We start from the raw sequence: 13,953 nt of genomic DNA, 5'->3' as shown, positions 1-13,953 counted from the left end.
AACGAAAGCAGGGAGGTGAGCTGATGATGATTGTAGTGATGATGATGATGATGATGGCGCGGCGCGGGGATGTTTGCGGTGGACGTCGGAAGCTGGGAGGGACTTTTCCCGAAAAAGAGCGGCGTGGTCAGCAACGAGTCTCCCAAGTTGTCTGATGGCGAAGATGGATGAGTGTGGATTACGAGTAGGTATGAGGTTTGATCAGTTATTGAAAGGATACGGTGTAGAGAGATGTGAGAGAGAGTGGAGAGAGCAAGGTTGGATCCGCGCCAACCGAATCTAGATGCTGTCTTTTACAGGGCCCCTCCTTTTCTCTTTCCTCCCTTTCCTCTTTCCTCTCTTCTCTCCCTCCTGAGTCACAGTCACTACAGACCACCGCTGTTTAACGCAAAAGTCACTTTCAGGGTCCAATGGATTGATTAGTTGCCATTGCTAATCACCACAACAGCAGTTCTGGACCTCTTTGTAAAGGCCCATTTGGTTGTAGCATCACTGCTGCTGCTCTCAATGCACCGCCGGTGATTTCAATCATGAGATGAACACACGTCACCACAAGCGACACATACATGCACAGTACGCTGTCCTATCTCTCACACTGGGGATGTGCTTCGTCTCCATGCGGATGCGAGCGGACGGCAGATCAACGAGGCAGTGGTGCGTTGAGTGGTAGTCTCCTCAGGGATCGTCTCACTGCCATGGATCGGATCCAATTTAAGGCTTTCGGACGTGACCACCACGACGATTACATCAATGCATCCCCATCCAATATGTCAAAGTATCACGGGAGGGAACAAGACTACTAAACGGTACAAATGCACAGTGATGATCAATCTACTTGCCTAATGCTTCTTCCCGATCCATGACTTTCTGGTCTAATTTGATGAGAATGACCGTCCGTTGAGGATACTGATCTGTGCTGACAGTGTGGGCTGTCACTCTCGCAGGCTTGACAAGACGGGGATATGTCAGCTTTGACTCCCCGTCGTGCCGGGCACGAAGAGGTGCATGACAGCTGCCAACTCACAACGTCAAGACCATCCAACACTCCCTCGACTATACCAGCTGTGAATGCCTCGCAGCTGAGTTGTGACATATCTTTCGGTACAGAGATATGTTGCGTCAAAGGCGGTTGATTGAGCGTTATCATATCTGCGCAAACGACGTCGTTAGCGCTTTTGAAACACCGAATTAGACTTCAGTCACCCACATTCATTCTCTTCTTCCACACTGCGTTCTAGACCATCTGCAGGTTTACCGAAACAGTACTTGTATACTTGGGTGTGGACGAATTGCAATATGGGTATGAGGCGGTGTTCCCGTCGTGGATCCTGGCAAGGTGCATGATGTCAGAAGGCGACTAAAGAATCATCACGACTCGATCGCTCACCTTTCCTCCTGCGGTCTGCGTATTTCGCAGTAAGAGCAGTGTGAGGATTCTCTGACCAGCTTCGTATCCTAAGGAAGACAACCTGCCCATCTTTCAGATTAGCTGCTGGACCCTACGGAAGGAACACAGGTTTTGCGTGAGCTCGCTCACCTCGCTTCGAGATCATGTACACTGTCTACTCTACTTTGACTGTACGCGACGATTTCCGCGAATAAGAAACTCCAAGCGCCCATCCCCACTTCAGCTCCTTTCGTCTTGTTCAACGGTCTATCGAGGATATTCATCGAACCTCCCGCTACGCCTGACGCACCCGCGGGACCGACACCGGTCCCTGCACTACCTCCACCTCCGCTCCCACCTCCGCCGAAGAGCTGTTGTTGTAATGACGAGGGCTGTGACGACATTCTGCTCGTTTCACGTCGATTGGGGTTAGGCACATTCGATATCGTGCTTGAGGAAGGGTTCTGAGATGTCGAATAGAGGGACGGTGGAGGAGACGAGACGGCGGAAGAGGTCAGTGAGAATCGAGAGGAGGTAGGAGCAGACGCCGATGCTGATGCCGGTGAAGCGGAGGACGAACCGCCAGTGAAGTAGACAGACATGTCGTGATTAGGTTATTAATAGGTCATACCGAGTTGAGCAGCGGAGCAACAATATCTCAAAACGATAATGAGCTCACTGTCTGCAAATGGATGACGGTGGTGATGACCAGGAACGGGATCAAAATCCAACTGACGCGTCAAAAGCCAAACCGGTCGCGTCTGACAACATTGAATCGTGTATTTCTGATGATATGTTAGCCAGCTCGCTACGTTGCGATATCTCAGTTAAACCCTAGTACGGTCCTCTCCCCACGAACACTGCGACTTGAAGCCAGCTGCTACACCTGTAACGACCACGCAGAACCGCTGGGCTGCCGAGAGCCTGTAGCTACATAGCTCCATCCACGTCATGTCTTCCTCGACGGCTTTTCTCCTCTCTCCCTGTGACACTACCTCACTCCCTCCCTCCGCCTCACTCTGTCTCCTCCCATTCTCACTCGGATCCTCATCATCACCCTACGTATCTTCATCAGCTCCCCTATCGTCATACTTCCAACCACGTTCTTCTCCTTCGAACTCTATCGCTCCAACTGGTAGTATCATCGCTTCATTTCGCGGACGACAAGTCGTCGGACAGACCATCTGTGTCCCTAGGGGATATGTCGGGTTGGTCCTCTCAACATCCAAAAGACCCGACCGAGGCGGGATCGAAACTCACGCTTCCCTATCCGAAACGAGGGGGACATACAGTGGTGCAAAGAATCCTCTAACTCCGGCCAGTTCTGTTCCTTCGGAATTGGCACATGAGAATCACGAAGGGGCAGGAGAAGCAGGATTCGCGATGAGGAGATCATCGCCTCGCAAGCCTCCTGTTGTGGGTGGAAGAGTAAGAGGTGCAGGTCAAGTAGCTCTGGCTAGACCTAAGACTCGTCAGGCTTCGAGAAATACAGCGCAAGTCAGTAGGAAACGATTCAGGATAGATTCGGACGATGAGGACGAAGAGGGTGAAGGAGGGAGAGGAGACAGTCCCTCTTCCACTGGATCTCCAGCAACGACGACGGCCTCAAATGTGGTGAGAACACCTTCGAAGAGAGCGAAAACACAACTCGGCTTTACGACTCCTCAAAAACCTTCAGGTGGTGAGGGTATCTCGCCCATACCTGAGATCGTTATACAAGAGGCGACACCTCTGAAAAATCCTTTACCGACACCGAAGAAGAGACTATCAAGTAGGAGTCGAAGAGGTTCGCCCAGTCCGATATCCCATGTTGGGTCCATCGCTGCGGAGAAGGCTACGATGCCAATGATAGGAGCGATGCATGGTGAAGATACAGTCGATAATCATATTCTTGATGGAGATGCGCAAGAGACAGTCTCAAGATCGGCCTCCTCTTCACTGATCGAAGCGATAGAAGAAGAGGAAAATGTCATACCATCACCTGCAACCGAGGACGATCCACCTTCCTTCGACGTCGGACCGCCCACTATCGACAAAATCAAATCGGAACCAAAACACGAGTCCGACGCGACCCATGTAGGGGGCGAAGAGCAGAAAATCGAATCTGTAACAAAATACCATGTGGACGTCGAAGGTCCTGTGAGACTATTGAAACCGGTATCGAGATTCGAAGGTTTCATGCTTTACACGCCTGATGTACCGCTGGCCGGATTTAGAGCGGATGAGGGTGTATCTTCAATAACAGAGTCCGAGTCCGAACAAGGTGTTGATGCGGATGGATCGAAAGAGCATCCAGAGGAGAAGGAAAGAGAGGACTCGAATTCGCATGCGAATGCGAATGCGAATACGATAACAGACGGTCGACCGAGTGGAAGCTCGTCAGGGATCGAGGTGAGAAAAGGATGGTGGAGATCTGGAGGAGCAGGTGAAGGAGGAGATGAGATGGTAAGAGCTATGGGCGAATGGTTAGGACTCGTCGAGATTGTATGTCTTTCCGTCCTCCATTTTTTTCTATTCTGGTTGGAATACAAGATGTCGTGAGTTAAGATGCTGACGGAGTTGATGGGGACAGCTTAATAAACCTGTTTATCTGGATGACCTCGAAGATGATTCAGACGACAACGAAGAGTGATCGGTGTGATTCTACTGCAGAGGTGAGGTCATCTGTCGTCAGATATCAGATTGGAAGAAGTAAGGTGCACTTGTCTGAATTCCAGTCGGTGATGATCGTCTTTTTATGAGAGTTATGTCACTCATCTTCGGCATCACTTATTTTTGCGGTCTACTTCACCTGGCAGTGGTACATAATGCGATTGCATCGCCCTTGTCTATATGTCACTCAAGTCCACAGAGAGAATCATGCTTTCATAGATATTGCAGATGACTTTAATATGACTTACTAACTTGTTAAATTGTATTTGCTACTACTGTAGATAACAACATGAGGTACAACAGACATCTAGATGTGAAAAGAACAAATTATTGTGATACCAATGATGCCCTTTTTTCCCATACTTCAACTTCCCTCTTGAAAATATCCCTCGAACATCGACTCATGTCTCAGCATACTGTCCCTCACCACCCCGTAAACGTGTAGAAATAACCTCGGATATCTTGATGTGAAATAGTGGAGATACCCCGCCGGAAGTGAGCCGAAGTGTCTCTTGACTGAAGGTTCGAGATCCTGGTAATGGTGTTTCTAGATAGAGATCCGCTACATCAGCGACCTAATCCTCCTGCGACAGGATCTCAACGATACCCACCTTATTCCGCATCGCTCTCAAAAGATCCCTCACGCTATTACCCTTGTATTTCCTGTACTTCCCTAAATTGCTGGTGACGACCTTGTCCAGGCGAGAGTACCAATCCTTTCCTACCACCGTTGCCGTATCGGTCTCCAGCATAACAAGGGTTGCTTCAGGAGGTTCTGTTTCCATGATTTCGAAGCCTGCACAAAAATCGGACATCAGAATTGTTCGCCATACACGACCACCAGGGCGGACTCACGATCTGAGGCGTCACACAAGAAAGCTAGTCGCTTCGCTGAGGTCCAGAAGAAAGGATGTATCAAACATTCCTCGGTGCTCGGCCTAGCAGGATATCATCAGTGGACGCGTTCGAAACCGGTATAACGAAGAAACTCGCCGATCGCCCGGGTCCATGCTCAATAACCTTCCAATGAGATCCTTCGCCTCCTCACCCTCTTCGCCCAATACATCCAGCATGCCCATATTCACCGCTTCCCCTTTGACGATATTACCCTCCCTATAATACGTTTCTCCAAACGGATGTTCGCCCGACATCAGAACCCAGAAATAGAGACAACCCAAAGCGAAAAGGTCCACAGCTTTCGTTAATCTTGCACTGCTGTCTTTGGCTCCGGGAACGGCTCCATTTTCATCGTTTGAGAGAGTCGATGAGGAGGAAGATGAGAAGGTTGACGTCGGGTCAAAATTTGCCCCCTCGTTGAGCTTGACTTGACCGCGTATACATTCGGGTGCCCGCCAACCCAGCGATCCAGCGAGGTTATTAGCCGTTGGCGCGAAACTCGATTGACCTTGGTCCAGTCTCCGAGCGAGACCGAAATCAGAGACGAGCATGCGAAGGGAACCGTCCTTGGCCCGTGATACAAGGACATTTCTGTCGATAATGAAGTGGAATCAGCATCTGGGGATCTCACAGAAGCCTGGGCAACCTACTGAGGCTTAATGTCCCTATGAATGATCTTCATCCCGTGGAGATGCTTCAGCCCAGCTGTGATCTGACTCAACGCCTTCTTTCTATCCAACGAGGAGGCCATTTCCAGGTGCTTATCAGGGGTCTCTACAAGATCTGCCAGAGAAGATTGGCACAGATCCAAAGCTATATATAGGAAGTTATCCCGCTTCTCTTGGCAATAATCTATATGACTCGTTGTCAGCGCATGGTCGACGATCTCGTTGAGCTTGTCGCACAATCCACTCACACCTGATGACGTTGGGATGATCATCGCTCGCTTGCAGTAGTTTCACTTCTTGGCTGGCCAAACGAGTGAAGTCGCTTAGCAAACGTTTAACTGCTACCGGTCGACCACCCCATGTTCCCTTGAGAACAACAGTTCCGTGGGAGCCGAAGCCTGTATTACTAAGTGAGCTCTGAGACTGATTTTGAGCAAAGGCACTTACCGATAATGGTATCGGAGATCGCCAACCTCTCCTTGTCGTCCAAATCTAACAGATCCGTAGAGGAAATCTCCCGCGGTAACTCCGGTAGCGGCTTCTCTTCTTTTTTGGGTGTGACGGACATTCCTTCCCCTCTATCATCGTCCTCATCTTCACCTTCTTCCATAATCGCGGCAGTCGAGTCCCTTCTCTTCTTCTTGCCACGCAGTCTTCTTCTCGTCGACTTTTTTTTGGGCGAGCTCATATCCTCGACTTCGATCGTCGGTATATCGGATGCCGAGAGTGACTTCATTTCTGCCATGCTCTCCTTAGGTGGAAGGAGGAGAGGAGTCTTCTCATCCGAAGGCGAACTTGTCTGCTTGACCCTCGGAGAACGAGCGAAGCCGGCAACGGCAAGTCCGCACAGAATGATAGCGCTGACCATACTGACTACCCACCAAATCCACTTACTTCCGCCCCTCTCTCCCACACGCATCACTTGTTCAGGAGAAACATCGATCGTCTCCCTTGCTACAATCAACGCCTTGTCCTCGGCAGGAGGATCGATGAGATACGGTAAGAGTTGATCTTTCTCAGGTAATTGTTCGGTAAGCAAAAAAGATCCGTTCGTCATGCTTCCAGGTCTTGGCGGAGGAGCGAAGTTGATCAATGGGTACGAAGAGGAGGATAATGCGTAGAGTAGCGGTTTATGTTTTCTCGCTTCCGGTTGCACTCTTTCGGGTTCGGCTATATTAGGTCGCGTGCTAGACCCATTTTCCCCAACGCCAGGTGGTAAAGTCAGTTGGAAAGGGACGGAACCGACATAGGTAGTCGGTGGTTTCGACAGTACATCAAAATGGCCTCGGTGAGGGTCGGAAGGAAGGGGAAAGAGTGATGGGAGGTGTGGAGGCGGTTGAGGAACCAGGATTGGGTTCGCGGAGTTTGAATCAAGCGGAATGAGAATGTCGTATACAGCGATTCTGCAGTTCACTCAGCAAATTGGCCTGTAAAACAAGATTCTAATTACCACTTACCCAACACCTCCCAATTTGGTGACCCACTTTACTCCGCCGCCTTGTTCCACTCCTACAGCAACTCCATCATGGCCCAGCTCAATTCGCATTTTCTTTCCTTCGCCTTCTTCCGCACTCCACCGCTGCTCTGCCAGTCCTGCCTTAGCCCAAAAGTCCGCCAGTGGACGGTCATAGCTGTTTGGCGTGTACGTCGAGTAGGTGATCTCCTGAACGCCTGGCCCTTTCCTAGCTTCGTTCGGTCCGGGATACACAGTTGATGTGGAGGGTGAAAGGCCAGAGGAAGACAGTGTAGGCGAGTGAATTTGCAGGCGATAGTCTGTCCTACCGACAAAGAGAGTATCACGACTGGATCTGCTTGCGCCCTCTAGGTCATCCAAAAGTTGGTCGTTACCGCAGACACAATCTTCCTCGTCGTAATGCGAGAAGTTGGAGGTCAGGGCCGAGAAGCAGTCAAGTTGTTGGCCAGTGCGCAGGTCTATCGTGAGAAGGGAAGTGTGTTTTGAGCCGGTAAAGATTCGACTAGGTGAGTGTGGGAAGGTAAAGGGAGATAGCTCGATCCTATGGGCCCAATGAGTATGACGACAAAATCATACTGCATAATGCTCACAATTGTTCCACAGACAGAGGTAGTTTCCGGATCTTCGGTGTTTGCCCCTCCTTTGTCCCTTCAACTTCTTTTTCGTCCTCGTTCTCGAATACATAGAGACTCCCGCTCAGAGGCTCCACAATGTACTCCTCATCCATACCCTTGCCGCGAATACCACCACCGACCAACGGTTCCACGCCATCCTTCAGTGTCCACCTGACCTTTCCACCGTCTCTGTCAACTGCATGCAGTGCACCATCGATGGTCGAGATGATGACGAAAGGGAGAACATCATGATCTAGCTCCGGAGCCGAGAGAGGCGGTCGAGGCGTTGCGAAGCGTCTGCCGGACGATTGCTGATGACTCTGGGTATATTGCGGTAATGCGACGAGCGCAGCGGGCTCCGGTGCCGCGAATAGGACGGGCAGTAAGAGTAGGAATGGTAGGACGAACGAGAGAAGATGAGTCGAGACAATCGCCGTCGACACCATTATTGTGACGCTGCCAACCCAGTCAAGGGCTGAGCTGATGGGGGATGCTCCAATGGATTAAGGTTTACCTATTGAAATGATCGTCGAGGACGCGAGAGCGGTGTGACCATTTGACCGACAATATGTAGATGCCTCCTTGCTCCTGTCACTGACTATGGATGTGTATATGTGACGAGGTGGATATCAGATGGTGAGATGTGCGGCGACGAGTTGGCTTGATGTCCGTCAGGTGAATAGAGAATGTGTCTCTGTGGTTTGGTGTGATGAGAATGATGAGCAAGGAGTGGATAATGAAAATAATGGCAAGAGTGCAAAGTCGAGCATTTGAGTAAAGTTCCACAGTCGGCAGAAAGGAACGCATCACACCTTTTAGACATTTATTGTCCAGTTCACCCTGAAGAAACAGCAGCCGTTATACGCTTTACCTTTGGTAGTGATTCACCGAGGGTGTCGACCACAAGATGATAACGATCCCCCCGTCACACAGTATGACGTGTGCTTTCATCCATCGACACAAAGACGGCATCAAATCTTTACCTCGGCGATCTCAAGCGATCTCAGAATGGCCGAGGCTGCAGGAACGAGCTGCTAACAAGCATGAATTGACCTCCACGATTTGCCTCTATTGGAAGGTGAGGTAAATAGGGTTCACGACTAATAACCTCTCCTTGTTGTTTCTAATCTCTCGGTCTAATAGCTCCCATCTCCGCACTTCCTGCTTTGGAAAAAGAGCAGTAACTTGTTCGTGCCGAGGAGCATTACAACGATTTCACAAGCGTGTGTTGTCGCTTCAAGTCGCTTTACGTTGCGCGTTTGCTCTGCACCACATTATTGGCAACTTCTACCCTCTATTCCCCGCGCTGTTGAGGCAGCCTTTGCACGTTTGATCTCGGGACGCTCATCTTCAGCATTGAATTGATTTTGCTGTTGTCCATCCTCTATCGCTACAGTCAAGAGACGGGTCTTCCCTTTTGAAAGATTCAAGTCGGATTCTGGTCGTGCCGTATCATTGTACCAACAGCAATATAAACTCCGCATCCCGTCGTTGTGACACCTCGCTCATCACGCTGAAGGAGTCTCCGAGATGACCAGCATGCCACATCATGCTACCGATCTGTCAATGCCCCCACCGGCCGATGGGATCATACCAATCGATATTGCGGTCGGTTCGTCAAGTAGCAACGGCAACAACTCCAATCAGGCTCACATGGACGTCGCTGGAGTGTTGAGGAGAAATCAGGCTTGTCTGCAGTGCAGGAAGCGGAAGCTGGTGCGTCCTTCCTTTCTCCTCACATCTCGCTCCTGCTGAACATTCCCGGTCATCGTCGCTCCCCTGGTAACAGAAATGTGATGCTGTGAGTTTTGGCTTTTTCGACCGGCCGCCGTGTGTGACCCACGCCACTGACTTCCCTTCAAAGGTTCGACCACACTGTGCAACGTGCGTTCGATCATACAGACATCTGTTAAGAACCGCACCAAAGAGCAATCCCAAGCTCCGTTGCGATTACGAGGATGGAAGTGCTCAGAACGAGGAAGTTGAGAATGTGCGACCTACTGCCATCTCGGTCTCACCACCTCACCACGAGGAGGACGACACGACTGGAAAGAAGAAACGAAAGGTGACCGGAGAACCGAAAAGGAAGAAGAAGGGTGACGACTTTGAGGAAGAGAGGCTACGTCTACAAAAACAGATTGGTACGCGACAACTGATTTGTCGGGAGTTCACGTTTGAAACTGACCGCCATTTGTAGATGAATTGCAAGCTCAGCTGGCGACGAATAATCATCCTTCCGAAGGGCAATCCTTGCCTGAGGGCCCTGCGAAGGAGTCCAGTCAAACATGGTCGAACACAGCCGAATTGTCCAACGGCGTGTCTTCGAATTCGACGAACTCTTTCCTTGACATGCTGTCATCAACAGCCTCGTCGTCCGCTGCCCCACCTTTGAACATGTGGGGCGAAGGGTCTGTCAATCTCTCGCAAAACCAACATTCTCAGCCCTTCCAACAGACATTCACCTTGCCATACGAGAATATCATACAAAATGACCTGGGGAAAGGCCCTTCCCCTCCATATCACTCTGATATTTCGAGAAAATCAACGGATCTCTCTCCGGACCCTCTCAGCTCTGGAGAGTCCTCCTCCGGACCAAACATACTCTCACCGAACGGAGTTTTTAACTTCTCGCCCGCAGACACCACCAATCTGAATTGGCCACCACCACCGAACAATCCTGATAATATCATCGAGCCAAGTACACGACTGGAAGGGCCGTGGCGCGGGGTCGAGACTGCAGCTTCGGTATTCGAGGCCGGACTGAAGAAGGTCGACGGCAATGGCGTGGATATCCCGATGGAGACAGATATCAATCTAGACGGTCTGCAGGCGGGACTGGACGCCGCTATGCAGCAACAGCTTTTGATGGACTTGTTTTGGCCAGGATGGCCTCCAAACCTGCCCGAGCCGAATGTTGTGAACGATCTGTATGTTATCCATTTGATGTCACTATCTGATTGTGGCAAAAGCTGAACAACACCTTTCTTACAGTATCGAAGCATTCTTCGACCTTGTTCCCAATCTGCCTCGCGTGTTACATCGCGCCCGATTCCTCGCAAGAATGGCTCTTCCTCCTACTCATTCGAATTTTCCTCACCCTGCTTTGATTCACGCCGTATGCACCGCGGCAGCATCTTGGTGCCCGCCCTCTATATACGAAAAGAGCGCATTGGACAAGTATAACAGTATGACTGCGGATGCAACGCAAATGAATGGAGGGAAGAACCCCCTGTCGTTTGGTCTGAGACAAGCGAGCTACGCAAAGGTAGCGGTACGAGAAGGCTTGGATACCGGTAACAGATTGTTTGACGTAGTGCGAGCAATGGTGAGCGAGCACTTAGCTTTCCTTGGCCCCATACTGAAGCGGTGGTGTAGATCATTCTCTCTCGAGTATACATCGATGACACCAGGTAAGTTCTCATGCCCACATATGTATTCCTCATCTAATTTCGGAACGCTTGTGCAGAATGCTCGAGTGCTGGGCATATTGCGGATTGGTTGCCAGAATGATTCTTCCGTTGGGTCTGAATGTTCGGAGTGCCGAGTTGTCCCTCAAGTCTGTCATGTTGCCGCCACCAGCCGACGCATTGGAGCGAGAAGAACGCAGAGCAGCTACTTGGATGGCCTTCTACCATGATACGGTAAGGAAAGACGACCCGACCCATCTGGAAACGGACTGACACGCGGAACAGATCGCGAGTTCTGCGTCAGGATGGGGAACTTCCATAGCCATGGACGAGTTGGTACGTAAGGCTTTGATCTGTATCAATGGTGATCGCTAACGATCTCCGGTCAGACTGTGGCATTACCAGTCTCCACTGCTGAGTTCGAGCTGGGTCTTGTGAGTGATGCCGCTTTGAAGCTGATGCATTACTGACCCCTAAATCAGTCCGAAATGGAACCAAACCCCCAAGATCTTGAGGCGCCCGATTTCTGGATAAAGTCAGTGTTATCAGTTACAAAGTCGCTCTCACTTTAGCTGGGCCGTCACGTGAATCGTTTCACAAACTGACAATTTCGCGACAGGCATCCAGTGGCAGACTCTTTCGTTATGGTGGTGAAGGGTGAGCAATGTCAATAGTCTACTGAAGGATTGGCTGACGTGTCTTGGTAGCCACTGTTTTGATCAACAGGGTGAACCGCTTCGTGCGAAAGTGGAAAAATCGTCATTTACGTCCAGGAGACGACTTCGATGGACTGGAAAGGCCAGAGTTCAAAGAGCTCGCAAACGCTATCGCTTGCTTCCAGTATGTTTTCAGACACAGCGTCCCTCCCCAGCTACTCAGAGGCGCTGACCTTCTCTTCCCAGGATGAGCTTTCCCACCGCTCTCAAAAATTATTGCAAACTCACTTCGAAGAGGCGTTTTGATATTGATTTGATTGTCAGTGCTTTCCAATAGATGGCTGTCAGAACTGACGTGCTGTTCCAGGCGGCCCATATGATCCCGCATGCGGCGGCGATCTGTCTTTTTGAACCATTTGCGGACCTCAATGATGAAAACGATCTCGCTCGACGAAGGTTGTCTTCCGGCACGCAGGGTATCATCTCAATTGTGCAGAATCTTGCGAGCATCGTCGGTGACGGTGGATCAAATTTCACGTCGGTCATGCATCCTTCGGCGTCGGTGTGAGTTGCACGTCTCATTAATGCTTGTCCGGCGCAGAAAGAAAGCAACAGCAGCTGACACAGACACATGTAGCTGTCTGGTTACCGCGGCGAGGACATCTCTCCTCTTTCTGCGGCATTCGTTGAACGTTGGTGACTATGCGTCAGCCCAAGCGCAGAAGATGGATGCCGAGATATTGCGGTAAGTCGTGGCGGCGATCAAGGCGCGGCGAAAAACTCCTAACGTGACCAAAATGTATAGAATGGCTCTGAGTCAGTTCGGTATGCGTTTCAAAATCGGCCATCATCACTCGCAATTGATCGAATACTTCCTCGATCGGGCGACTAACCCGACGTATGAGAAACTACGAGCGCATTATCCCGACCACCCTCGACTGGGAGCGTGAGTGAAGGCGTTGATGGAGATTAGATTCGAATGAGAAGCATGTTTACTAATCCGTGCTTGATCTAGGCCGGAACTCCACCCTAACGCAGACTTCGGCGCTTGCGTCTTGAACGCTTTAAATATCAAGAGAGGGTACTGGCGTATCACTGCATCAAGCGGACAATCACCGTATGGGTCGACGCCTGACAGCGGTACAAGTGGCAGTGGAAGTCGCGGCGGGACTTTCCCATCATCGAGCACGAATACAAGCCTCAGCAATCACCTGCACCGTGTGGATTCCAACTCGTCGACAGCCAATAAGCAAGCTTCGATGTCTGTGGATGAGACTGGACATGCTCCGCAACCGAACTCCGCAGCCTCTCAACAAGGTGTCCGATCATTTACCTCCATATTTGAGCAACGTTTGGCTAGTAAGGGCGAGTTGAGGCCGGATGGCCATATGTCGGTTTTAGTCAACATGACGGAAGACGATGTGGCGGCCACGCTGCTACAGCAGGAGGGTGAAGATGATCTGGAAATTGGGAACACTGCAGAAGAGGATGTGCGCAGAACAAAACCGCAAGCCGACCGTTCCCTTCCTCACACCCGACCACTGCAGGTTTCGCCAGTCGAATTGGGTCGAGACACCAGCAAAAATCGAATGGATGTTGACAGACAGCCTTCCCGGTCAGATCGGTCATTCTCACCGACCGTGTACATGAACGGTACTCAGATGATCCCACCGACTGTGAGTGGAGGTGGGCTGGAAAGTTGGCAAGGCAACAACAATTTCACCGATATCAGCTCAACGAACGTGAACCCGGCACAGGGAATGATGGGCAGGAATCGCGAACCAGAGATGGAGGCAAATGAGGGGAATCTCCTTGGCTGGTTCAACGGTGCAAAAGAGAAGAAGATCGAAAAGCAGGTCGGCAGGGGAAGCGGAGTACCTCCGGGGGTAACGAGAAGTCAACCAGGTCCAGGTCCAGGGGTGGGCGCGGACGCGGATATACAGATCACGTCGTTGTGCAGGAAAACGATGGGGAACAAGTAGATGGTGCACGAATTGCTCAAGATGGGTCGCACGGCGAAGGAATTTCGCAAGTGAAATTTGGTAATGCAGATTGTGCAAGCAAGGAAGTTCGGTCATTATTGTACGTGAAGTCAGTCAGGTCCTCGACCATCACTGCTCTGGATTTAGCATGACACACCTATTGTAATTAGTTTTCTGAAAGATGTATGTGGGTTCACTTCATGGTGATTCGATAAA

At 50.7% G+C, this 13,953-nt stretch overlaps 4 protein-coding genes across 4 annotated transcripts; 2 read left to right on the top strand and 2 right to left on the bottom strand.

Annotated features, from left to right (window-relative positions):
- Window positions 1-831: 831 nt before the first annotated feature.
- IAR55_000478 (uncharacterized protein) lies at window positions 832-1,989 on the bottom strand (the record flags this gene model as incomplete). The annotated part of the gene is made up of 5 exons (XM_066943614.1): window positions 832-945; window positions 1,025-1,149; window positions 1,208-1,328; window positions 1,388-1,469; window positions 1,538-1,989. The coding sequence occupies 5 exons, from the start codon at window positions 1,987-1,989 to the stop codon at window positions 832-834; spliced, it is 894 nt and encodes a 297-aa protein (XP_066806156.1).
- Window positions 1,990-2,338: 349 nt separating this feature from the next.
- Window positions 2,339-4,019, top strand: IAR55_000477 (uncharacterized protein; the record flags this gene model as incomplete). Its single annotated transcript, XM_066943613.1, has 2 exons — window positions 2,339-3,871; window positions 3,960-4,019. 2 exons carry the CDS (start codon window positions 2,339-2,341, stop codon window positions 4,017-4,019), a joined length of 1,593 nt encoding a protein of 530 aa, XP_066806155.1.
- A 384-nt stretch (window positions 4,020-4,403) lies between these two features.
- Window positions 4,404-8,138, bottom strand: IAR55_000476 (uncharacterized protein; the record flags this gene model as incomplete). Its single annotated transcript, XM_066943612.1, has 9 exons — window positions 4,404-4,586; window positions 4,651-4,835; window positions 4,895-4,977; window positions 5,033-5,527; window positions 5,587-5,788; window positions 5,853-6,002; window positions 6,052-7,007; window positions 7,062-7,619; window positions 7,669-8,138. The coding sequence occupies 9 exons, from the start codon at window positions 8,136-8,138 to the stop codon at window positions 4,404-4,406; spliced, it is 3,282 nt and encodes a 1,093-aa protein (XP_066806154.1).
- Window positions 8,139-9,222: 1,084 nt separating this feature from the next.
- On the top strand, window positions 9,223-13,737 carry IAR55_000475 (uncharacterized protein; the record flags this gene model as incomplete). Its single annotated transcript, XM_066943611.1, has 16 exons — window positions 9,223-9,408; window positions 9,557-9,833; window positions 9,890-10,619; window positions 10,684-11,017; window positions 11,068-11,102; window positions 11,159-11,333; window positions 11,385-11,435; window positions 11,489-11,533; window positions 11,582-11,634; window positions 11,719-11,756; window positions 11,807-11,939; window positions 12,002-12,074; window positions 12,123-12,319; window positions 12,393-12,500; window positions 12,561-12,701; window positions 12,771-13,737. The coding sequence occupies 16 exons, from the start codon at window positions 9,223-9,225 to the stop codon at window positions 13,735-13,737; spliced, it is 3,543 nt and encodes a 1,180-aa protein (XP_066806153.1).
- Between the last annotated feature and the right edge of the window lie 216 nt (window positions 13,738-13,953).

The sequence above is a fragment of the Kwoniella newhampshirensis genome, chromosome 1 (assembly GCF_039105145.1).
Source record: "Kwoniella newhampshirensis strain CBS 13917 chromosome 1, whole genome shotgun sequence".
Taxonomy (NCBI): domain Eukaryota; kingdom Fungi; phylum Basidiomycota; class Tremellomycetes; order Tremellales; family Cryptococcaceae; genus Kwoniella; species Kwoniella newhampshirensis.
This window is presented reverse-complemented; position numbering and strand designations above follow the sequence as displayed.